This window comes from Mercurialis annua, linkage group LG4 (assembly GCF_937616625.2).
Source record: "Mercurialis annua linkage group LG4, ddMerAnnu1.2, whole genome shotgun sequence".
NCBI lineage: Eukaryota > Viridiplantae > Streptophyta > Magnoliopsida > Malpighiales > Euphorbiaceae > Mercurialis > Mercurialis annua.
In genome coordinates this window covers 41,204,969-41,229,789 of record NC_065573.1, presented here as the reverse complement: position 1 = coordinate 41,229,789, position 24,821 = coordinate 41,204,969, and the positions used below count along the sequence as shown (strand labels likewise).

At 29.3% G+C, this 24,821-nt stretch overlaps 1 protein-coding gene and 1 long non-coding RNA gene across 2 annotated transcripts; one reads left to right on the top strand and one right to left on the bottom strand.

Moving 5' to 3' along the window:
* Positions 1 to 5,655: 5,655 nt before the first annotated feature.
* LOC126679355 (uncharacterized) lies at positions 5,656 to 8,735 on the bottom strand. Its single transcript, XR_007640849.1, has 2 exons — positions 8,232 to 8,735; positions 5,656 to 8,152 (listed from the first exon to the last, which is right to left on the bottom strand). It is a non-coding gene; the product is annotated as an uncharacterized LOC126679355 (long non-coding RNA).
* Positions 8,736 to 15,058: 6,323 nt separating this feature from the next.
* Positions 15,059 to 16,422, top strand: LOC126676484 (homeobox-leucine zipper protein ATHB-7-like). Its single transcript, XM_050370704.2, has 2 exons — positions 15,059 to 15,822; positions 15,935 to 16,422. Exons 1-2 carry the CDS (start codon positions 15,484 to 15,486, stop codon positions 16,265 to 16,267), a joined length of 672 nt encoding a protein of 223 aa, XP_050226661.1. The 5' UTR covers positions 15,059 to 15,483; the 3' UTR covers positions 16,268 to 16,422.
* Positions 16,423 to 24,821: the final 8,399 nt, after the last annotated feature.

Below are 24,821 nucleotides of genomic sequence, written 5' to 3'. Positions count from 1 at the left end.
ACTAAAATGATCGTCATATTAATCTTGCCACCAACATCTTTTGCATTCCAAACAAATTTCACTATAAATTTTTTTCTTATATGTCAGTTGTATTGTGCTGGAGTCTGGAGATATCCATTTGATACAGCTGAAGGCTTTCGCGGAACTAAAATATGGATGACAGGGAATGGAAATTGTACATAATGAGGTCTTAATATACCTCAAAACTATGTCAAAAATAATGTACCTCAAATTAACAATATAATTGCTCTTGCAATTACAAATTGGGTCTATAGAGAATTGGGTTCATACCGGCTCTGGAATATATCTGTAAATGGGCCGGCTAGAGTACTGGGTTCAGATCGTATTTGCCCATAGTGGATATTTTCACATAAAAATTTAAATTCGGTACAGTTCGGTTCGAGCTTAATTTCGATCCTTATAATCAATTGTTACCTGATATGAGCGATATTGTTTTAGCCTTTGATAAAAAAAAAAGTGATTCTATATTAAATATTAATTGATCATATAAACACATGTGATTTAAATTCTAATTTATTATTTGAGCTCAGCCCAAACGGGCTGGATTTGAACGGGCCGGATGAGTATCTGTCTCGAAATAATTATATATATTCTTGATCAAGTTAACTTTTGACACTTCGTTTTAGGATTGACTATATGAAATTTTTGATTAATAATATTTTATATAAAAACTATTACCCTTTAAGAGTTTCCATTTATGATAAGATATAGAGTCTTTTGGGATTACTATATATAATTAGGTCATATATATATATATATATATATATATATATATATATATATATATATATATATATATATATATATATATATATATATATATTTGTGCCCCTAAAAATATATAATTAGGTCAAATATATTTTTGTTTTTTATAATATTTATATATAGTTATATTCTAATTTTAGTATTCTTGTAATAAACATGGAGTATTTATTTTATCATTTGTGTGAACTATGTTATATTTAATAATATTTAAATAATGAATTATTTAATTTGGATATATATTTTTTAAATAAATTTTATTGTATATGACAAATAATTCTTATTAATTAAACAATAAAAATATTACTCTAAATTATATTTTTATCACTACAAGAAATTTGACTTATTATGATGAAAAAAATTATCACGGTATAATTAAAATTTGTCACAACTCCCATATTGTGACCAATTATTTTTATCACTGAGTTCGTCAAAACAACCTTGTCTCAATAACATTATTATGATAAAAAACGTATTTGTCACTATAATTTTTTAATGATGATGAATATCTTTTGTCATATTAGATATAAATTATGACGGTCAATTATATCACAATAATAAAATTTTTGTCATATTTAATATTGCTGTGTCATAATATATACCTATTTTTTGTGACAAAAAATATTTTTTTGACGGACAAAATTTCTCACAATTGTAATAGTTAGTCAGTTTTGATAAATTTATTTTGTCATAAATATTACTCTAATTTTTATGATGCAACTTATTAGTCACAAACTTTTATTTGATAATATATATAATCACAAATTTTTATTCTGATAAAATTTATTGTCATAATTTATCTAGTGATAAAAATTATGCGAATCTATTATCACAAAAATTTGATATTATTCCATTTTTTCAATAATTAATTAATATTTAGTTTCATCATAAGCAAAAAATACAAGACACTAAACATTGATATTCATTTATAATCAATGCTTAGCTACATGAATCAATAAAAGCAAAATTCACATTGATCTTGTTCTTCCGTTCACATAAACTAAAACACTTGGTGTACTTTCATCAGTTGTACAAAATAATATAGTGTACTTTCATCTTTGTTATATGTCCATTCTCCATTCATAATGTACTTGGCCAACTCTTTTTGGAAGATCTTCTGTAAATTGATTACCCTGTAAGAGAATATCTTAATTAAAATATGAAACATTTAAACTCCAAGTGTAGGAAAACCAAAAGACCATTGATTTTAAAGAATAAACCAATAAACATATATAGCATTAGACAAAGTAAATAATCAAAAGAATGTAAGAATTACAAAGAAAGAAAATAATTATGTACTTGTGCAGCATAAAGAGGATGGTTAAAACTAAAATTGGGTCCATAACCACATAACACATTTCAATTCACTCCATATTTCCTACCATCTTTTCAAAATATAAAAAACCTATACCAATTTTCTTAGAGTGGTTAGTGGAGGAGAGGGATAGTGAAAGGCTACATTTTTAGAGGGTCATGAGACTGGCCATGCAAGAAATTGATTTGCTGGACTTGGAAATTAAGGTGGCAGAAGGATTGTAATGGCTATATTTATTGGATTATCGTAAAGCAGTGATAGTTATTTTTGTGGAGTGGTTAGTGGAGGAGAGGGATAGTGGAAGACTACATGCTTAGAATAGAAGGATTAAGATTAATAGACGTGGGTAGTTGTTGGATTAGCCATATTTATTTGCTTACCATTATTAATATTTTATTTAACAATAAAAATTACTTTAAAAAATAGATATACAGAACACATGTCATTAGTATATATTATGTATTGTACCACTAACAGAATTATTCTAATATGATTTAATTTTAACACAAACAAAAAATTATTATATGATTTATGTTTTTATTTTAATCAATACATTTTGTATCATAACATAATTTCATATTGTGATAAAAAAAATTATCATCAAAAATACTTTTATAAATATTTAGTGACAAATACTTCATTATAAAAAAATGATTTTTTTATAGTGATAAAAATATTTGATGAAATATAAATTCATCACAATATCGTTTATTTTTTCTTTATTTGCAACCAAAAAAATTTTGTCACAATAAAAATCGGGTATTACGATAAAAATTATTTTATCATAAAAATTATTTTGTGATAAAATAACTTTTACGGCAAATACTTCGTCACAAAAAAATAATTTTTTTTATAGTGATAAAAATATTTTGACAAAATATAAATTTATCACAACATTGTTTATTTTTACATGTGTTGCTACAAAATAAATATTTGTCACAATAAAACCACATATTATGACAAATTTTATTTTATCATTAAATATTTTATCACAATATAATGAATTTCTTGTAGTGTATTGCAAAAAATATAATGTTAAACTTTTTTTTTGATGAATATATAATGTTAAACTTGTGGATTTTTTAATCAAATCTAATCAATTTATCCTTTTTATACTTGGGTAAGTACTATGTAATTTATAATATATTTATATAAATATTTATTGATGTCAAAGTTGTTGATTTTTGATTCTATATTATTAATGAATTTCAAAATTTTAAATAATTTTTGTAATGAAAACATTAATTTATTAATATAAAAATACAATAAAATAGTAAAATTATTATAGAAATTATAATTAAGATGGGATTAAAGATCATGTATAAATACTTACATTAATTTGTCAAAATAAAATTTTATCATTTGTTTTGTTTTCCTAAAGTTTATGGAGCTAATCAACCTTTTGTCCAGGCAAGTAGATCTAACTTATAGTGGAAGTGCATGGCATGTAAAGAAAGTATCAAGTTTAAACGTTAAATTGATTTCCACCTAATTAAGTCTGAGTATGCAAGTGATCAAAAAGCGTAAAGTTCGGGAGCATAAATATACATTTGGAAAATTTAACATAAACGCATTTTATTAGTTTACACTTTACATATTGAAAGATATCCTTTCAAAATAAAATTGCATATGAACCAAGTTTCTGATTAGTTTATTATTTGAAGCAATTTAGTAATTTTAAATTTAGTTTCGTAAGACGATCTGCGAACGCAGCAGGCAGTAGCGCATTGTTTAGCGCAAGCTTCTGGTTCTATGTTAGGTCAGCAGGATTGGTTCGCTAACTATCCGGCTTTTCTTACAAATGTAATCGCTTCCGATTTGGCATAATGAGAATTTAGTTTTCCCTAAAAAAAAACCTTATTCCGTTTTTTTCATAACAAGGTCGGTATGATTTGATTTTTCATATTTGTGACTTTACATTATAAAAATGATCTATTAAATATGTTCCATGAATTAAAGTAATGCTAATTAATATGTAGTGCTAAAGTCTCTTTTCATGAGTTGCATGACATAATTCACAAGCAAATGATATGACAGTGCTAGCAAACTAACTATAAACCATTAAAGAATATGCCATTAATCGAGTTTGTGGAGTCTAGATATGTATTGCACTATATATGTGTACAGTCATCGATACTTAATTAACAGGAAATTATATATATTTTTTATAAATAATTGGGGTTGTTCCATAAATGTTAATGGTCCATGAAGGTATCAAATTACATGCAATGCAGCCAAAAATAAACTTCTTCTATTCACAGTAATTAAGTATTTGATTTGGCATCATTTCTCAATTCATTTGCTGTTTAACTTTCTTGTTTTGTCTGTCTCATCTGGCCACTTCTCTATTGACTTGCCTGAGTTGTATTTTCTTGGCTTTGGTAAGATAACAGATGCTCTTTTACCAAAAATAACAAAAGGTAAAATTATTATACATTAGTATATAACTTCGGCGTATATATGTATGAAGCCGTTTAAAATTTAAAGTTAGAGTCTATCTCCCACAAGAAACCTACACTATCCAAGTGAGAATTAGTCTAAATGTAAAAGGTTTAAAAGTTCGTCTCATAATTAAGACTCATTCAAAAAAATTCATGAATTATACCAAAAAAAATACAACTTCAACCTTTTGACATACCTAAGAAAATAGCATGTTAAAACAATTATATCCAAATTTCTATTAGAATTTTTGTTCTCTAGTTCGTCTAATCAGGTAAATTTACATAAATAATTTAGGCCTAATCACTCAAAAACCCCTCACCTTTAAACTTTTTTTCAATTCCACCCCGACGTTGAAAATTTATCGATTTTACCCACTTTTGAATTTTCCGTTTTCAATTGTACCCCAATATTTTAATTTTTGTTAATTTTTTTACTTAAATGATGAAATCATTCAATTAATTAAGTTTAAACATGAAATTAAATTCTTTTTTATTCAAAAAAGTACAAATAAGTCCTTTATTTTTAAAAAACTAACTAAAAACCATAATCAAATTAACACTAATTTAAATTCTTAATTAATTTAAATAAATTTTAAAAATATACAATCAATATATGCGAGACATGGAGAATGTTTTAAACAAATTTCCAACCGCAAAAGACGTTAATTTAATTTTTCAGGGTACAATTGAAACACAAAAATGCAAAATAGGGTAAAATTGACAAATTTTCAACGTCAGGGTATGATTGAAAAGGGGCTAAAAGGTCGGGGTTTTGTAAGACATTAGGCCAATAATTTATATCGAATTTGACATGTTATAGATATAATTCTCTCAATTTATGAAATTAACGAACTTTTAATATAATTTTTTAGAATTTATTAATAGAATATGTTTTTTTTACCAAATTAATAAAAAATGTTTTAAAATTATAGATATGTAAAAGAAAATTCTATAAAAAAATCATATCAAGCTAAGTTTTGCTGTAGATTTACGTCTCTTTGCTTTTTATAGAGAAAAAATTATATTATTGTTCAAGTTAGCTACAGAAATCATGTATCCTATTCTCAGCTGGTCTAGCTCATATTCTTATCACTAACAGCCTGGATAAGTTGGATATGTGTAAGCATATTTATGGACCATATATGGTTAATTAATACAATTTATACTATGCCAATCTTCGTCTATACATTTATAGAGTTTAAGATGCTTTTGCTATTATATTTGTATTGCACCACATAGATGACAACATTTCTAATGCATAAGCATTAAACCTATGATAATGACCTGATTCCTGATTAAATTTCATAATCAACAACACTGTTTGCATTGCCTGTATATCAAGCCCCAAAATTAATCCTGCACCTTCATTACAGTTGTATTAGTAGGTTTTTCTAGCTAATTATACATACATGCATACACTCATAGATTAGGTCAATAATTCAAGTTTTTTTTTTTGAGAAAAAAAAAAAAATTGGTCGATCATTCAAGAAACTGAAGTTGCAGAGCTCGAAAGTTGTATTGTATTTGTATGAATTTTTTTTATCTCTCATTCTTGGCCTCTGGTTGATGCGTGTATGCTAAGCCTTGAGTAGACAGAGGAACCTTGAGTTGCTTGAATCAAGGAATACGTCTGAGGAAGTTGTTTTTGCTGAAAATGGATGACAATAGTAAAGAAATTGTACTGAGAATTGAGAAAGTTAGGGTTTAGGGTTATTCCAAGTGAAAAGAATAGTGTTAGATGCTGGAGTGGTAAAGGTGATGGGGTTCCACCACTTAAGCTGACACAATAGTGTACTGTAGAATTGTAATATTGCTAGTGCTTCAAATACACATACATGAATAGAGTGCTTGTAATTACATAAGCATAGTCTGAGCATTAATGTAACGTAGCCAAAGGAAACGGGAGAGGAATCCCTGGCGTACGACGATGGTGATGCTGACTAAACTGCGAAATAGTAAATAAATAAGAAAGGAAGAGAGAGTGAGAGCATTAAAGGCATTCAGTGTTTCATTTGGTTCAGGCAAAGGCAATACATCACACTGATGGATTAAGCCCTTTCTTCTCCATCAACTTTCATCACCTTTCTCCTCTCTTTCTCATTCACCTTTTCAATCAAAACTTCTTTTCCTTTCTGTATTCTGTCGGTGGTTACTAACTATTTACCGAATGATTATCATTGTTTTATTTGTTAGATCTGGATAATTGAGCTTTTATTATTACATACATCAACGGAGGTTACACACATGTTCTCTTAATATAAAAATGAAAGTTTGATTATCGAAAGGCTTATTTATTCACTAACTGTATGAAAATTGAACCCGTATTCTCTATGTTCCTTCGTTGAAGTCGAGAAAATACTGCTTCCTGGCTAAAGAAAGCAACAGCTTCATCTGATAAACCAAACCCAGCTTTTTTTTCGTTCCCATTCTCTACCTTAAGTTCTCATAATCAAACAACGATTTCATAACGAAATGCACATTTTCAAACTTTCCTTTCACATGATAAGTAGTCCAAGAAAGGTTTGTAAAAGCCATCAGTCGAGTGGGTTACAAGCGTTCTTTATTTTTGTGCATTTAGAGAATCAAAATATTTCAAAGAATTGGTTAACTTAATTTCCTACTATAAAATACTGATGAACTTTTGAAAGATTTCTAACTCTTTAATTAGTTTACCTTTTTTCAAGCGGTGAAAACTAGACCGAAGCACACAATACCCTTCACAAAAGCCAATCTTGGTATCAGTCAAATCAGTGAACACAAGCTAACTCAGTAAGGCAACACAAGTCATTAGCTTGAGCATAGAAAATATGAACATAAATTTAGAGCCCTAAACTAAATAATTAAAACATATTAATTTGGTTTTTAGTATAGCTCCAAAAAACTGTGTTGAATGATGAGCACATGATGATCACTTGAAGCCGTGCAAAGACACAAAAATGAGTTGACTAAAGAGTAACGATGCAAACTTTAGCATAAAAGTGGTAAAATTTTAAAAGAAAAAAGCAGCAAGAAAACAAAAAACATGTAAAGAGAAGATTATGCAGCTCCACTACCACTCATAACAAATCAAAAGTAGCACAGAAAGATGAACACAAACAAAATTTGGTTAAGTTCAAAAGGAAACAAGTGAATAAACAAACATTTATTTTCAGCTAAAGTAAAATGCGAATCCATCGTTTCTAAAAGAGAAAGAATGTGCTAGCTTTTTAATTGGTGATAACTGTATGTTGAATCTTGATAAACCCTAGAGATAGTTGGTTGGTGGTAGGACTCTTGATGAACATTAAAGAAAAGAAAAAAGAAGGTAATTAGAGTGTAGATTAAGAAGTTGCAGAAACGGACAGAGAAGATTCTTGAAGGCATGATGATTCATGAATAAATAAGAACTAGTCCAATGATGAATCTGAAAGAGTTAGATAGACTGACAGAGAAAGAAAAACAAATCCCCCCTGATCCATGAAATTTAGGGATAAAAAAAATAAAAGTGTAATGATGATTTTCTTTTCTCTCCTTCAGTCAGAAAAACTTAAAAAAAAGTCAAAATCTTTCATCATTACACCAATCTGCTCATGCACAACGACCTCAATTTTTGCAAAGACCAAAAACCCCATGTCTGAAATAACATAGACATATTATTCGACCATCAATTGAAAATAAAAGCTCTTAAACAAAACTTACAAAAGAATACTCACCTTTCTTAGGATCAAGAAATGAAGATAATCATAAGATATAACTAGTTAATGACCAGTTGGCTGATCATAGGGAAGCTAACAATTGGGGGGAATGAAGCCTGGTCCGACGTCACTAAGAACACGATCATTTTGATCCATCTTAAAAGCAAAAGATAAGAAAAACTCATAGATCTAATATTAGTGACCTCGAGCCAGACAACATTCCCCTCAAAAGATGAACAGCTCCGAGCCAAAATTAAACCAAAGTGATTTTGCAGAAGGAGAAGGAGAAGGAGGTGGTGGTGATGGAGAAGAATGAGAAGGGATAAAAAGGGGTAAGAGGTGAAAAAGGACAAAGAAGGCAATAAAAGAAGGAGACCCTACTTAGCTCTGAGTGAGAGCCTTTCCTTGGCTTTGGGTTACACAACAAAATGACCATTTCACTCTTATCTACACATCTCTTCTCTACCATGCAATATTTATAGAATTCACCCTCTTACCTTTCTTTCTTCTTTACACCTTCAAATCTATTTTTCATGTCTCTTAATCATCATGACCTAATCATACCATCATCATATATTATATATTTTCTTTACTAATTTGGCAAAACTCCGTATCAAATATAGATGGAATTTGAAAAACAAACCTAATGTAATTAATAGGGTTAAATTTTCTTTTGGTTACTGAACTATAAGCTTTTTACATTTTGATTACCATCGTTTTATTTGTCACATGTTGGTACATGCCAAAATCTATTTTTTTTAGAATATGAGGTTACTATCACAATTTTGATTAATAATTGCTTACGTGGTAACAGAATATTGGATGCCGCATATTTTATGTTGGTCATGTAAGCAATAATTCGTATGAATTTACTGAGTTGTATTTTATTGTTGAAAAAATGAAAGTTGAACTACCAAAAAAATGGTAGTAATTAGTAAAAAATATATAATTTGGTAACCACAACTTTTTTATATCCTAATTAATACATTTTGAATTTTCTTTTGTGTTGACAATATTTAATTTTTTATTCAAACAATCAACAAATATTTAAAATGAGATTCATAATTTTAGGAAAAAAAAAAGAAATGTTGTATATTGACGTGACGCGTGTGTTACATTAAATAATTTATCATATTTGTGCAACAAATATTCAATTCTATTTAATGCGCGTGCTATGCACATTCGAGCAATTTGTTTTCAAGTTTAACAAACTCATGTCACTATTTAGCTTAGTAGTTCATTAATCCATCACATTCAATTAATGATTGTGATCATAAAATTGTTTTTATTAGTGTATGACAATTAATGGTGATGAAAATGAGAAAAACACACGCAAGCAAAAGATGACTCATAGGAATTAGTTGAGCTAATCCACCATAGCATTAATATTCTTGCAAGTTAAATCTTGGAATGGACTGAGGCTGTGAATATTGCAAGAAATGCCATAAAATGTGATGGTGTGAATTTTGGTAAACTAAAGATTAAAGAACATGAAAAGGGTAAGCCTCGTTGTGTGCAAATTATATTAGAGACCAACACAGAGACACAGACAGACGCAAAAGGTCACTGGTCAGTTCACTGTTTGAAATTCAGCTGCTATCACCTCCACCCTACAACTTATGGCCCTCCTCATTAGGCCCCACATTTTTAGGGCACATATCCCCTACCTACATGCATCCTTCATGTCAATGAAATAACTCAATAATTAACAAATTATTATTAAGTTGAAAAATTAAATTCATAAGGATTTGGTATGAATGGGGTTGTAATAGCCAGAATGTGACCTCTCACATGTTAAAAGCAGCAACACAATAAATATTGGCACATGCTTCTTCCCTTGCTTAGCTCATCATCAATTTCAATCTTCAGTTTACTTCCCTTCATCCTTCTTCTTTTTTCTTTCTTTTCAATTCTTAGACCTACCTTATTAATTATTCTGTTACAGCATGCTTTGGGAATAGTAGCACTTAACCGTCTTCCGTCGCTAATTTTTTGCCGTTTCAAGCGTGTAATCACCGGCGGTTTTGTCGATAAATCGGTTGTTAATTTTTTGCGCTAATCTAACACCTTATTTGCCGATGAAATATGTCGGAATTCCATTGAAAATTACTAAAATTGGTATCTTAATGTTGTGCTCATTAAAATAATTATATATTTGTAGAAATTTTACGGTGCAAATTTAGAAATCGAGCAGTTTTCAGAGATTTGAAAACAACCATCATTTTTGTAAATGAGAATCTTAATGGGAAATAATTCTGAAGTTACTTAAACGATCCAAAGTAATTCTAATGGAAGGGATATATAGAGTTTTCTGTACTATTTTCTTGATTTTGAATACCGCATTAGTACAATAAAATGGCAATTGACACATAGGATTCTGATATTATCATAGGATTCTTTTCTATGATTGGAATGCCACAATTTTAGTTGCTATCTGATTCTTCTATAATTATCAAAATTTCTTTTCTCAATTAGATGTGTGGCAATTAGTTTGATATCTTTTTATGAGATGGAATCATATCCGATGATATAATAATTAAGTAAACTTGTAATTCATAATGCAAATTGAATCTTGTGAAACTTTTATTAATTTTATCTTGTTTGCATTTTTAAAATATCAAACATTTTTTAAAAGGTTAAACCTTTTCTAAAGTCCTTATACTATTAATTTTTATTTCACTTAGTCTTTAATAAAAAATTTACATCTAAATAGTCTATTAACTATTTATTTTGAACAATCGCAGTCCTTTTAGACATAGAAGGACGTTATTTCATGTTAACTAAAACGACGTCGTGAGTTCGATTCCTCCCACAAGCGCTCCCCCTTCCCTAATTATAAAAAAAAAAGTTAAAAGTTTATTTAAATGTAAGATATTTGTTAAGAATTAAATGAAATAAAAACTAACAATATAAAACGATGGGTTAGCTTTTATAAAGCTTGAAAAAAAAAATTTCCTTATTTGAACTGATTTATTCACCAACCAACGTGAACTGGTAGCATAATGAGAAATGGATGAATAATTTGGAAGAAATTTCCTTCTTTTTTATTTTGATTTTCTCTTATAATTATCTCGTTGGACGGAGTCGCAGATGTGGATGTCTGCAGTGTTGACCTAGTAATCAATTTGTTTGCAAATTTCAAGTTCAAGAATTTTGTTAGAATTGACCAAATTGTTTTGATTAAAAAAGTGTATCACACAGGGATCAATTGTTAGTCTGATTCTTTAATAGAAATAAAAATAGAAATAAATAAATCAAAAAAAGTGGTATGTTGCTGCCATTTCGAAATGATTCAAGGAAAAGATAAAGGATCCCGGAACAAGTAAATAGCGTTTTCAATCGTTTTTTGACCCAAATCAGCTCACCAGATTAAAGCAATTATTAACCTTTTGGAAGCCCTAAAAACATGGCAATTGACCTAATCCCTCAACCACACACCAAACTTTACCTGCATCCGTTCTTTCCCGATTCCCACAACATGTAATTTCTCCTCTTTTTTCTGCAAAAACAGAATATAATTTTTCAAAAGAGAAAAATAATTCCTGATGTTACCTCTCCAAATATCACATATATACTTAATTACTCTGTTTGATCGATTTAGAAATTTACACCTCTGAGTGGCTAAGTGAAAATTGGAGTGTCATTTTTCCTATTCCTTTTACTAAAAAACATTGCCACGTTAGAGTTTTGTGGCGAAAAAAGTCAGATAACTTAACGGGTATGGGTATGTGTCTGTTAATTCTGATGTTTTTTATTTAAGGGAAGAAACATGATGGTTCAAATTGAAATCGAAAAAATGTAAAAAGGCAAAATGATATTTTAGGTAAAAATTAGGTCCATTTTTAACTTTATCCCAATTAAAATTGCTATTTGTCCTCTAAGTTTTAAAAATTCGCTATTTTTTTAATGCACATGTTAAATAAGGTTCAATCATCCAAAAATATCGTACATTTTTAACTTTCATGATTAAATTCTAAACTTTTAAAACCGTTAATGTACTCCCATTTGTAATTTTTAATTTCAATTGTATCCATTTTTAAAAAATTAAACTTTTTCCAATTTGGTTGTGCAATAAAATATTCCATAATTGGTAGCTAGTTTTGATAATATGATATGAGAAACCCACCCTAGCTTCCCCACACACTGAAAGAAAAGGGAAGGAAGAAAGTGGTGGAAAAGAAAAGAAAAGAAAATGAAAAGGAGTGGTTGAAAAGTGTAAAAGGTAAGAAGGCTGTTTTGGGGGAAGCTTTACTGCTAACACAACAAACTCCCAGGAAATGCTATAATTAAGACAAGAAGATTCTGTATGAGCTAAACTACGTACAAAATGCAACCAAAACTCTTCTTATAGTATTTCATTCTAAGACCAACACCAAGACGTCTATGCCCCGACATGTTGATTCTCGAGCACCAGCACCAGCACCAGATGTCCTGTTCAAACTTTGTTAATTACCACACCTTTTAATACTAATTATTAACCTGCCTACCATCACCAAAACACCTGCATTCCAATAACTCACTCTACTTCTCATGTTTATTATAATAATCCTCTCCAAAAAAATAATAAAGTAGGACGACATTCAAAATGTTTTAGGACCTTCAACAAGAAGATTAGTGTTTGACGTGTAAAATCTACTAATTTAACCGTTTAAATAAAAGATATTGATGTTATTTTCTGTAAAAGAACTCAGTATGCTTCAAATTTATGCATTGTAGTTGGATTGAAAACTGATAAATAGATTACTCTAACTAGTAAATAAACTATTGAACAAATCCTACAGTTTAACTTGTATCATTTTAGAAAATAATTGAACTACACTTGCCTTCAATTTTTAATTGAACTGGCTAATAATGTTAAAAACTACTACTAATTTCATCAGTGTTAAGCTCGATGGTTTTACACAATAGGGTGTAACTCATTCTCTTACATTCATTGTAAATATGACAAACTTTCATCTACACGGATAAATTTGACAATGCTCAAATTCAAAATCTCTATAATATTTTTAGTAAAAATATTAATCGGATCATTTTCTAATAAATGTTTAACTTGATAATTAATAATGTGAAAATTTCATTATTAACTAGAAAATATATTAGATTAGTCTAGTCAAATCGAATTGAGTTGAATTCATCCACTAAGATTGCCTTTAACTTCTCTCTTAGTAAAATAGTAGTTGGAACATAAATGGGCTTCTTATAAGTCTTTAGTGAAATCCATTGGGCTGCAGAAAAACAAGTTCTATCTTATGTTTGTCCACTGAATTTCAATAGTGGGCTACAAGTTTAGAGCTTTAAGATACAGTAACCATTACAATTCCTGGAAAAGAAATACATGAACCTACTTGATTTCAGTTCAGCCCAAAAGTCTACTCGTTTCTTTGAAGAAGTAAACAAAGACCAGAAAAATCAGATGACAAAAAAAAGACTCAGAAGGGGGATAGAAACTTCGAGGTGAGGCAAAAGCCTCACAGCCTCCGATGACTTGAATGGCAATTGCCCCTCTCAACTTACAATTTATGGTCAACTAACAAATTTTAATTTTATGGTCAATTTAGTCTTAAATTCGGTCTTTTTATTATAAGTATATCATTTTAACACCTGATTTGGCACGTGTTGCTCACTTCCGATAATAATTATTATGTTAAAATGGGGCAAATTGATAAAATAACATCCAAGTTTAAAAATAAATTTATCGTAAAATTAAAATATATGCTAATTGATTATCGCTTACAAGTTGAATGGCCAAATTATCATTTAAATTGTATCGCAATTCGCAAGCTTATGAACATAAACTCTAGAGAGGCTCATTCTTCAATTTCCCTATCCAAATTTTTTGTATTTTATTTCAAAAACTTATAGCTTTTTTCAAAAGAAAAATGAAAAGGAAATTTCATTTTCTAATTGACCTATCTGAAGATGGGAGAATAACAAAGCAGAGCAAAGAATGATGTTCATTTTTCATGTTAGCTTTTCAAACAATAACAGTAAATTCCTAAAATGGACGAGAATGCCCCAAGTTGGGGGAGGTAATCCAACTAATCATAATTCAATAAGTAGATTAATAACAAAGTTAAAGTTTCAAATACCTAGTAATTGCTTGGAGTTATAATAGTGCCTTCAATAAGAGTGAACCAGGATGCAGCTTAAACAAATCTTCAAATTTTTAAGATCAACATTCAGAATTCATTCTTGATTAAAATTCGAGAGTATGGTTCATAAAATCAGACGCTGAAGTTATCAGCTTACAATTATGAAAAAAAGGTTCATATAACATGGCTGTCCTCGGTAATTGAGTGTTTCATTTCTTTTTCCTACGAGCAATATGTAAATTCTGTGCTAGGAGGAAGAGTAATTAAGAATGACTCAGGTGGTGAAAGTGCAGACATCGAATCTTCAAGAATCAGTAATTGTGTCTATTCTACGGGAGTTGATCACCATTTGTCCAACACAAAGAACCTTGATTTCGAATATTAGCCTCACGTGTCCAAAACAACCCAAATTACTGACTCATAAATCCATAATCTTGGTGCCACGTTTGTAGAGAAACCAAAATCAAAAAACTTTCCTAAGCAAAAAAGATAAAGTTTCTGGGTCCCTTTCTTTCACACTACATAGGTGTGGGATGAAATCATTGGCTCTTTTAAGGACACCTTTTCTCGACTTTGTCTTGACGCAATTCTGATCCAGTGTTGCCACTTTCAAAAGAAATAAATACACGTACTAACGTGTCCTATCTCCAATTCGTTCCATCAACGTCGGATTTGATGGGAATTGGTCTGAACATAATAAGAAATATCATTAATTTGCTTTTTAGCTATAGCCATAACCTGGAAGCACTAATCTAGCTCCAGTTACCCCAAGTACAGCGAGGGCACCATCACTGTTAAAGGACACACAACTAACCCGCTCATTTTAGGCTCAAATTTTTTTAGGATTCTTAACCCTCAAATTAGCATTCGCACTCTCACCAAATGACATTACTATTACAAAAGGACTCGATGATAAGTTGATAAGAAATCATACCACACCAATGATGAGGCTAAAAAAATTTATACAAGTTATAAAGAAGGGGTTTCGTTTTGTGAAAATAAGACAAAACAAGTGTCCGAGTTGAGAGACAAGGCATACTCCTCTGCCACGCACATGAGATTATTAGCCCCAGAAATTATTTAGGCCCACCTTAAATGATACACAAACTATTTGCCTAACTATTTATTCGCAGCACCTACAGAATTTTAGCAAGACGAGATCGCCCAACGTAGCAACAATGGAGATAAATGGTTTATTCTCAGGAATGGATCTAGGAGGGCAATTTACATCAGGTACTCAAAAGAATGCAAATAGGAGAAGATTTAGTGATGAGCAAATCAAATTCCTAGAATATATGTTCGAGTCAGGATCAAGACCAGAGGCGCTGATAAAGCATCAGCTGGCGAATGAGCTTGGACTCCATCCTCGCCAGGTTTCCATATGGTTCCAGAACAGGAGAGCTAGATTAAAAAATAAGCTGGTTGAGAAAGAGTACAACAAGCTGAAAGCAAGTCATGATGCTCTAGCTTCCAGCTTTGAGTCCTTGAAAAAAGAAAATCAGTCGTTGGAAATCCAGGTATAGGCATCGTCCAATACTAATTTATAAGCATTTGTATGTATACAAAATGACCTTTTATGTTTTAAGTACGTTCTTTCTAATACTTATACAAGTTTTCTACTTTTGACAGCTTCAGAAGCTGAAGACTGTGCATGCAAAACAACAAGAAAACAGAAAATGTAGGTTGGACAAAATTCAAAGCAGCAGCAATCAGAGAGTTGAGAATAGGGAAACCAACTATAAGTCAAAGGATGAGCCCAGCCATCATAACAGCTTAGAGAGCATGCTTTCAAGTACTCATGACAGCAGAAGTACTGAGAAGGCAGAGGAGGAAACTAATGTTTTCAACCTGGCTGAAGGCGCAGATGGTTCATTGACATCATCGGACTGGAGTAGTCTTGACTCCAATGGTTTTCTTGATGATTCGGGCTGTAGTAGACAGTGGTGGGAGTTTTTATCTTGATTTATACATGTATTTACCCAAAAGAACGAAAAAATTGAGCTCATGAATACATCAAATATCCATACCTAAGAGCTAGAGTTCAGTGTTCACCGACATTAATGCTTCTTAGATCTGTGCAAGTTATCTTTACAATATAGTTTGATCCAGTCATGAAATGTTCCATCTTCATAAACCGTCTACTTTATGATGTAGGACAACTTGGAGTTAATTTATAGTAAGAGTTTAATTTGTCAAGCTAGAAATAGAGGGAAAATGAAAAATCTTCTAAGGAACAACTGGAGTCCAAGGCAATGGCACCTATAGTATGGGGGAATTGGGTTATACAAACTTACAGTGCTATACTTAATTAATCTCTTCTGCAAGTCTATAGAGTAGTTAAAACTAGGATTTTCTAGAATAAAATTCAAAACAACTTTTAGCATCCTAATCATAACAGAATTCCGTAAAACTTCCTACATAATAATCTAAGACTAAAAATTCTTAATTTCAAAACTACAAAATAAATCAAGTGTAGACCCTCATCATTCGTTAATAACTTTAACTTAAATTCAATTGTTCGCTAAATAAAGATATTGCTCTAACTAAAGCGTGAAATTACTATCAGATAGACAAAAAAAAATCGCGTGTAACCTAATTTTGATTATTTCAGATGATCAACAAAACTACGCAAAAATTCGTGAAATTAAAATCAAATAGACATGAAAGCAAGACAAGCTTAGAATAAAAGTGAGTTTACTAATTGGCACCTGATTTTGTCAGCTTCAGCACTGGATCTTCTATCACTGCTGCCGCGGTTGTACTATTTTTTGTATTCCGCCATTAATCCATACTTGTGCAAATTTTGAACCGAAAATATCAAATTTGCCGTCAAAAATTTCACTTCCAAGTTTTGGAGATTAAATTGCAGTTCCCTTGTTGCGATATTTATACTTTCTGGACATCACCAAAGTTGGATTGAGCCTTCTTTGGCCAAGCCAGGCCAGCTCAGCTTCGATGCTTAAAAGGCCTTGAGGCCCATTTCAAATGTAAACTTACCCGACCGTGGCTCTTATTGCTTTTCAAAAAAGTAATTAATTAATTTAGGGAAAATTATAAAATGATATAATATCGGTCAAAAATATTAAATAATTTTTTTTATTTGTTCAATTCATATTTTTACTTCAACTCACAAAATTTCACTACATATTCTATCGGAAATAATTTTTTAGATATTTGATATGTATTTACGATTTATTTTTATAGATCGAAATAAAAGTGAAAAAATACTTTTTAAAGTAAAAATAAAAGTTTAAATTTAAAGTATATTTTATAAATGAAATAGTTTTTTGGATAATACTTAAAAATATATTATTTAATTAATATAACAAAAACAGAAAATACTTTATTCAGCTATGTGACATGCCCAATATGAATTAAAAAGATAAATTTGATACTTAGTTAAGGGACTGTTAGTGAATTCATATATGCATAACTAGTGGTGTACAAAAAAAAATATGAACCGGATTGTAAAATAAAGCCAATTCGAATTGAAAATAGGCAATTGATTTATTTATTTTAATTATTTTTATAATTGGGTTGATTTGTTTTTTTTTAAGAACATAAAAAATTGAAAAATCCAAATTACATTTACATAATTTAATTTTTGTAAGAAAAATATTATTTTTTAAGAATATTTTTACTTTTTAATGTTTTCAAATCATTAAAACTAATGATTTATTATCATATAATTTGAATATGATTTTAAAAATTAATATCTATAAATCTTTTACTTTTTATTTAAAAAAAAATAAAAAAGAAAAGGTGCTATTATATTTTGGTTAAAGTGAAGATCGAACTAAATAAAATCAAATTATACTTTTAAATTCGGTTTAACTTATGCTTTTTTATTTAAAACTGATTGTTTTTTTATATTAAGGCCTGTTTGGTTCAGTTGTTTTTTATAGCTGATAGCTGTTAGCTGTTGGCTGGTAGCTGGTAGCTGATAGACCATACATGTTTGGTGAGATTTGATTAGTTGTTGCTGTATATATATAAAATGACCATAAAGGGCATAATTTTTTATTTTTATCTATTAATTCATAAATACATTATATTATATAATATTCATTAAAAAAATTATAAGAAAGAACATTTAATTTATATTTATTTAGATTTTTTTTTGATAAATTTATAATTTATTTTAAAAAACATTTAAGTTATGTTTTGTTAATATAAATAAATAATATTAGATAATTTAAAAATAATTAAAGTATTTAAAAGTAATTTAAATAACTATATATATATATATATATATATATATATATATTAAAAACAATATATCCTAATAGGGTAGTTTTGTCTAAATAATTAATATTATTGAAAAAGCTATCAGTTGTTGGTAAAAAGCTCCAACTAATTGAGTTTTTCAAAAACCAGTTGTTGGAGGTTCAAAAAATTCCAAAAATCTTTTAGAAAATTCTCACCAAATATTTTAGTAGAGCTTTTTAAAAAAGTAAAAGCTAAAAACTCCACCAAAAAGCTGAACCAAACACCCACTTAATATGGAACCGAGTCTAATGCACAAGTATAATGGAATGATTCCACTTTAGGTGATATCAAATTGAAGACACCTTTGACAACAAAAAAATGAAGACACATCACAAGTTGCAAGCTTATAGCTTTATAGCTTTACATGAGTCATAATCAAGTTGCACTAGCAGTACAAAATTATCATAAAGCAAAGTGTAACCTTTAGTGGATTGTTCATTTGCATCACAAAAACAAATCTTTGTTTTATTTTATAGATTTTGGAAGAATGGCCAGCTGCACAAGTGTTAATCTCTCAAGTCTCTATCTTAATTACCTAATTAATTACTATAAGCTTATATCTACCTGAGGTTTTGCTGACTTAATCTAAGGAGAAATTCTTAGATAGACTCGGTCTACCACGTCATCCGTAGACCAAACCTATCACATTATGACACATTATTAAAATGATGGCAATCTTGTAATATTACTATTCAAAGGTGTAAATAAGTAAAAAACGAATTTACAAAATTGCCATCATTTTAATGACATGTCATAATGTGGTTGACCGGGTCTACATAAGAATTTCTCTAATCTAAGGTACTATGTTTCACATTTCAATTAGTTAACAAGTTTATACATGCTAAGGTCTCGCTAGCAAGGCCTCAGCAAAGCCTCAAAAACACTTGATTCCATTCCTCTTGGCTCCCGTTCAATTCTAGACACCTCACCTCGGAATGAGTTGAATCTTGTAATTATGAAAATCTTATAATGTCTACTTTATTTTTTTTATAAAGAATACAAATTCATTAAAAGTATCTAAGTATTATAAAGTATTCAATCAATGCAGCAGCGTCAAAATGACAAGTAACAAATTGTGCTCTCAAATTCTATTTTCTTCGGTAACATTCGGAATGCTCCAATTAAGTCCAGCATTCTTCGATATTATGCAATTGGTTCTAAAAATAATACTAATCGCACAAATACTAACAGAAAAAAACACCTAGAGAATAATAATATTTTTACTCTTATCAACATTCAAACTTTTTACTTGATGATAATCTTTTTTGCTGTTTATTTGGATAAGATTTAATTCTTGATCAATTTCGTTTTGGATCTAGAATTTTTTTTCCCAGTTTAGTTTCTTAATTGATTTAGAGTTGACCTAATATGTCCAAATGTCAAAATATAAGTATCGGCTCATCAATCAAAATTTCGATTATTGTGGATTTATACTTTGCAAGTTGCAGTTTGATTAATCAATAACCCACAATTTATTTTGGTTATTATAGCGTCTTATTTCTACATGTTAAATGTTTATATAGTGATAATAAAATTGTAATTTCTATATTCAACTTGAACACAACCTAACTAGCCTGTGTGTGTGTGTGTATATATATGTATGTGTATATATACAAACTCTATTTTTATGATACTAATGTTAAGTTGACTCATTTTCATTTAACTAATGTCTAGTTTTTTTTTTGCAGAAACTAATGTCTAGTTGATCATAGTTCATCAATTGGGGTATAAATAAGAGAAACTGATCTTCAAAATCAATTTAATCAAATGCATGAGTTATTACTAGTCATTTCTATGATCAATTTGGTTTAGTTATAAATTAATTCACTAATGATGCATATAGAATAACACATAATATGCTTGTTTGATTCGCTCCAAATACTTTTAAGCTTTAATTTAGCTCAACTAATCAATATGCTAGCTAGTGGCCTTAGCTAGTTGTGATTAGCAGCCAATCATTTTCATTTTTAAAAATGTAGAGTGGGAGAAACTCTAGGAATTCAAGTTGAACATTATTAAATCTCTCAATAAATCTCTTTATAACATCAAATCTGACAACATAAGAGAAAAAATGGCTTAATAATATTTAAGGTTGCCTAACATTTCATAGTACCACATGGAATGCCTAAAAGAAGACAGGACTGCGGGATTTATATTTGGCGTCCTTCTATAATTCTCTAAATTCTACAATTTTTATAGAAGTGTTTAGTTTTTATTTTAATATTTAATTTAGGCTTAATGGCAAAAAAAACCCAAACCTTTACGACTTGTTGCAATTATATCCAAATCTTTTAATTTTTGCAATAATATCCAAATTGTATTATTTTGTTGTAATAATATCCAAATTGCACTTTTTATGTGATTTTTTTTGAGTTTTTTGCCATTTTTGGAGACTTTTACTATATTATTATACACCAAAAAATAATAATAGCCTAATATCTTAATTGAAAACAACAAGTTTAGCCATCAATTTGACTATTATTGCTACAAATAATGCAATTTGGATATTATTACAACAAAAAAATGCAATTTGGATATTATTGCAAAAATTAAAAGGTTTGGATATAATTGCAACAAGTTGCAAAGGTTTGGGTTTTTTCTACCATTAGGCCTTTAATTTATATATTATATATTGTCCATTTTTATTACATATATATAATTTTTTCACTCACATGTTAAAATATTTAGGGCTCCTTTTCCAGAAAATAGTCAAATATGAAATTTGCTATTGGAAAGAAAAGCTTTCTAACATCATCAAAGGTAATAAAAACGAGGAAGTATTATTATTTTTCAAAGATTCTTAAGTTGAATGTATATAGACCTTCCATGCCATTACTAGCCATTCATGATTAACAAACTAAGATTTAAAAAGAAAACTCAATCACATCGTTATAATTAATTTGTCTTTTTAATCGCTCGAAGTGGGAAATTAATACCAATATCTAATCCACTAAATTGGAACAATTGACCAAATCATCAAGACTGTACATGTGATGACCATATTCTATTACTGTATGTATATATATATATATATATATATATATATATATATATATATATATATATATATATATATATATAGGAATAGTTATTCATCTAAAAAAACTAGGAATAGTAGTAGTCTTAATTTTATGTTCTAAATCACAAAAAAAAAACGATGATATTTTTGAAACAAGCTCACATTTGATGATGTCATTAAAGTAATCAATTTTTATATATCATTCATGCACTTGTAATTAATTATTTGTAGATGGAATCCTAAAATTACGCAATCCACGAAGCCCATCATAGAAATTTCGATAATACTTAATTATGATTCTCTTAAGGCACTGAAATTAAATTATCTATATATCTAGCATTTGATTGATGGAAAAGAATTGTCCAAAAAATGTCTGTAGATTTTCAAAAGCCGATGACAGCTGATAGCTAGATTTAGCAAAATTAAAAGTATCTTATCAAAAGTGTCACAAAAAATGTATATGTGTATGCCATCAACCCTCTAAAGTATAACACTACTAGAAAACAGCGTTTTAGCGACGGATTTTAGTGACGGATCTAAAATCCGTCGCTATTTTTTCGATTAGCGACGGATTTAGCGACGGATCTAAAATCCGTCGCTAAACACCACATTAAATTGGCGGGAATGATCCCGCCAACTTTAGCGACGGTTTTCCGTCGCTAATGTTGGCGGGAGTAGTCCCGCCAATTGTTTTGATAAAATTTAGCGACGGATTTTAAAATCCGTCGCTAATTACTGGCGGGAATACTCCCGCCTTTTATTTTTCGCAATTAGCGACGGATTTTAAAATCCGTCGCTAAATTATGCCTTTTGCGACGGAATTTAGTGACGGATTTCAAATCCGTCGCTAATTTTCAATGTCAAAAAAAATTAAAAGGCATCTAATATTATTTAGGATAGTATTTAATAAAAAATAATTATTAATTTTTTAATTAAATTTATATTATTATAATATAACGTTTTTATTTATAAAATAATAATTAAATATTATTTATGAAATAATAATTATATATTATTTATTTATTTAAAGTATATAAATATTTTAATAAAATTATTAATTATAAAAAAATTATCTTAGAATGTGGGTTTAAATTATGAAAACAAATATTTGTTGTTTTTAGTTAACATTTAAGTATAATATACATAAATATATAACATGAATATGAGCTGGTTAAGATGGAGTTGTGCGCGGGAGAACTACAAGGTTAAAGAGTATTGAGTGGGAGCAATGGAATGATGGGTGACCTACTGGGAAGTTAGCGAAAATTGACAGGTGGATGCGGGTGGTTGATTTAACTCGGGTGGGTGAGTGATGGAAGACGCGGATGAGGGATTGATTAAATAAAAAATTTATTTTACGATGTAATTTTTAAATTTTTAATTTTTTTTTAAAATTAGTGACGGATTTAAATCCGTCGCTAAATCCGTCGCTAATTAGCGACGGATTTAAAATTCCGTCGCTAAAACGGAGACCAAAATCCGTCGCAAAATTTTTTTCCCGTCGTTATCAAACGTTGCGACCAAAAAGGTTGCGACGGACTGTTTCCGTCGCAAATCCGTCGCTAAACGTGTTTAGCGACGGATTTTGGTCATTTAGCGACGGAAAAATCCGTCGCTAAATGACTGTTTTCTAGTAGTGTAATCCCGATCGATTCAAAGCTATTAATTGAGTCAATCATATGTAATGTTCCAGAATAAAATTTTCCAGAATCCGTCCCAACTAATGAGTTATTTATTTTACATGCAAAATATACTTGATTAATTAGAGGGCCAAAATAATATTAAAAAAATATTCACTAAAATGCATGAAAAGAAAAGGAATAGATACTAGTAGTACTTTAAGACGATGATTTGGAACAAAATAACCAAATTACAAGATTTTATCTGTCTTCGGCCAATCAAAATTAACAATGTTAAGCTTTTTTGTGCATATATATAGTCTCCACAATAATACTCCTTAAAAAAATTAGTTTTGCGCGCCCACCTGGAAGTGGAACAACATTATTTGAAATTTTAAACAGTTAATTTGTGTACATGCACCCAACTTTACATCTTATCGAATGGGTATGACCTAGGTAGCACGGAAACGGAAACGGGAAATGGAAACGATACGAAACGGACACAGGGAAACAAAAGTTTTTCAAAATGAAGGACACGAAACGTGTGGAAAACTTGTAAATAACAAAAATATAGGGATATATTTATAAAAATATTATTTAAATATTTATGATAATTAACAAAATAATTCATTTTAATACACTAAATATTTAAAATTTTATAAATATATAAAAAAATATAATATAATTCAACACAAATAAGTATATTTGATGTATTGTGTGCAATGCAAATGTAAAATTTATGGATAACTAGTTAGATTTTTTTATTTGTGGGTAATAATTTTAAATTTTTTTACAAATTTTAATTTTTATTATTTACAGAAACGGCCCGGAACGTTTCGTACAGGTTTCCAAGAGTTTTCGGTTTCCAAAACGTTTCTGAAACGGGAGACGCAACTTTGTCGAAATTTCCGTGCTTCTTAGGGTATGACCAAAGGGTTTGGATAATACTTTGACTTTATTATTTGTTCTTGTCCAGTGTTTAAAACAGATTAACGACATTTTGATAAAGACAAAGTTTGTTATTTAATAAATTTCCATACTATTCGTTTTTATTTAATAAGTTCTTTTATAGATGAAAGTTGTAAGTGTGTAACTCAGTCGCCGTTAAGTCATATTAATTTTTACGTCGAAAATAACATAAGGTCCCTATACTTTTATTTTTTTATTTATCTAGTCCTTTTTTGATTTTTTTTATTCAATCTATGTCTTCTGGACTTATAAATTTTTGTTTTTCTGATCTCTCTAATTTAAATTTGATGATCCGTTCATTTTACCAACTTGTCAAGTTAGCTGAAAAATTAAATTCAATTACGTGCATTTCACTACAAATGAAATGCATACCTTTATTTCGTCCTAAAAGTAATCTAAAAATTCAAATAAATGAAGTTTATGAACTAAATAAAGACATAAGTTTGAAAAAGAGGCAAATAAGTAAAATTTAAAAAGTATAAGAGCCTAGAGATAGATTTGTCCAAATAAAAATAGATACAACTCCGTTACGAATAGCGGCGGTCACATATATTTATGTAACTTCCTTTTCATATTCCGTTATGCTACAAACACACACATAACATAAAATTTCTCATATTTTAATTTGTAATACTGGATC